We start from the raw sequence: 1,689 nt of genomic DNA, 5'->3' as shown, positions 1-1,689 counted from the left end.
CCTCCCCCCCCCCCCCCCCCCCCGCCACTTGTGCTCTCTCTCTCACTCACTTTATCTCTCAAATAAATAAATAAAAATTTTTTAAAAGATTTTATTTGAGAGGGAGCGGGAAGGGGGGAGCAGGAGAGGAAGATGCAGACTCCCTGCTGAGCAGGGACCCCCCGATGCGGGGCTCAATCCCAGGACCCTGAGATCATGACCTGAGCCAAAGGCAGACGCTTAACCCACTGAGCCACCCAGGCGCCCTTGACTGTTAATATTAAAAGCCTTGTTCGGTGTTGCTCTTTGTCCTTATTTTTTATTTTTGTATGAATTACATCTAGTGGTTGTACAAGAATTTACTCTGCCATTCCCATTACTACATATATATTTAATAAGTGCTTCAGATGTGTCTGGCACCGTGATAACAGCTGAAGATAGACAAAGCCCCTCTCCTCAGAGTTTGTAGTCTTCCAGGGGCACACGGGTGGGCGGGCGATAAAGTCAGCCAGGGCTAAACTCCGGCCCTTCTGTCCGCTCGGCGACACTGCAGTGTGACCGTCTCTGTGCGCGTAAGTTACTTCCTCACGTTAAATTATTGTGATTAGTTTTATTTTTAGACACGTTCAGTGTGGGGAAAAAAACACACCTCCTAATTGCTCACTTGCACACCTGCTGGCGATTTTACACGAGAGCTTTGTGCAAGCGTTCGGGAGCAGCTCGGCCCTTCCCGCCTGCCTCCTCAGCCCTCGCGCTCTGCGCCCGCCGGCCTCCTCCATGCGCCGTGTCCCCGCGCAGGTGAGCGAGCAGTTTGCCCGGCACATCGACCAGCGGATCCAGGGCAGCCGGATTGGCGGGGCGCGGGGCATGGAGATGCTGGCGCAGCTGCAGCGCTGCCTGGAGACGGCCCTCCTGTTCTCCGGCCTGGACATGGCCACCGCCTTCGAGCATTACTACCAGTGAGTGCGGCCGTGGGGCGGGGGGGTTGCGGGGCCGGGGAGGGGGGTGCGGGGCGGGGCGCGGGGCCGGGCTGGGCGGCCGCACTGAGGCTCGCCCGCTCTGCGTGCGCTGCAGGCACTACATGGCGGACCGTCTCCTGAGCTTGGGCTCGAGCTGGCTGGAGGGGGCTGTGCTGGAGCAGATCGGCCTCTGCTTCCCCAACCGCCTCCCCCAGCAGATGCTGCGCAGCCTGAGCATCTCGGAGGAGCTGCAGCGCCAGTTCCACGTCTACCAGCTCCAGCGGCTCGATCAGGAGCTCCTGAAGCTGGACGACACCGAGAGGAGGATACAGGTGGGCGGCGGGGGAGGGAGGGAGGCGAAGCGTAACCGGAGGAGGCCCAGCCGCTGTCGGGAACCCCGTGTTTCTTCTTCAGGGGGGCCACGAGGCCAGTGACAAGGAGCACAAGGGAGAGAAGGCAGAGGAAGCAGAGGGAGCTGGGGCGGCGGCAGCCACAGACGTGGGGGGGGAGGAGGAGGAGGAAGACGAGGATCTCTACTATGAGGGGGCGATGCCCGAAGTGTCCGTGCTAGTCCTGTCCCCGCGCTGCTGGCCCATTGCCTCCATCCGCCACACGCTGAACCCCCGAACCTGCCTGCCCTCCTACCTCAGGGGCACTTTGAACCGATACACCAACTTCTACAGCAAGAGTGAGGAGCCAGGAAGAGGATGGGATTGGGGGGGGGGGGCCTGGGGTGGGAGTCTCAAGCACC

At 60.6% G+C, this 1,689-nt stretch overlaps 1 protein-coding gene across 1 annotated transcript in view; it reads left to right on the top strand.

Annotated features, from left to right (window-relative positions):
• CUL7 (cullin 7) overlaps positions 1–1,689 on the top strand; it is a 15,743-nt gene that overhangs the window by 12,112 nt on the left and 1,942 nt on the right. The window contains exons 20-22 of the mRNA XM_040643498.1: positions 778–938; positions 1,054–1,270; positions 1,353–1,626. Coding sequence (XP_040499432.1) covers positions 778–938; positions 1,054–1,270; positions 1,353–1,626 — 652 coding nt within the window. The remainder of the gene's footprint in view (positions 1–777; positions 939–1,053; positions 1,271–1,352; positions 1,627–1,689) is intronic.

This window comes from Ursus maritimus, unplaced genomic scaffold (assembly GCF_017311325.1).
Source record: "Ursus maritimus isolate PB19 unplaced genomic scaffold, ASM1731132v1 scaffold_29, whole genome shotgun sequence".
NCBI classification, from domain to species: Eukaryota; Metazoa; Chordata; class Mammalia; order Carnivora; family Ursidae; genus Ursus; species Ursus maritimus.
Note: the sequence above shows the minus strand (reverse complement) of the source record. Positions and strands in the feature narration are given on the sequence as shown.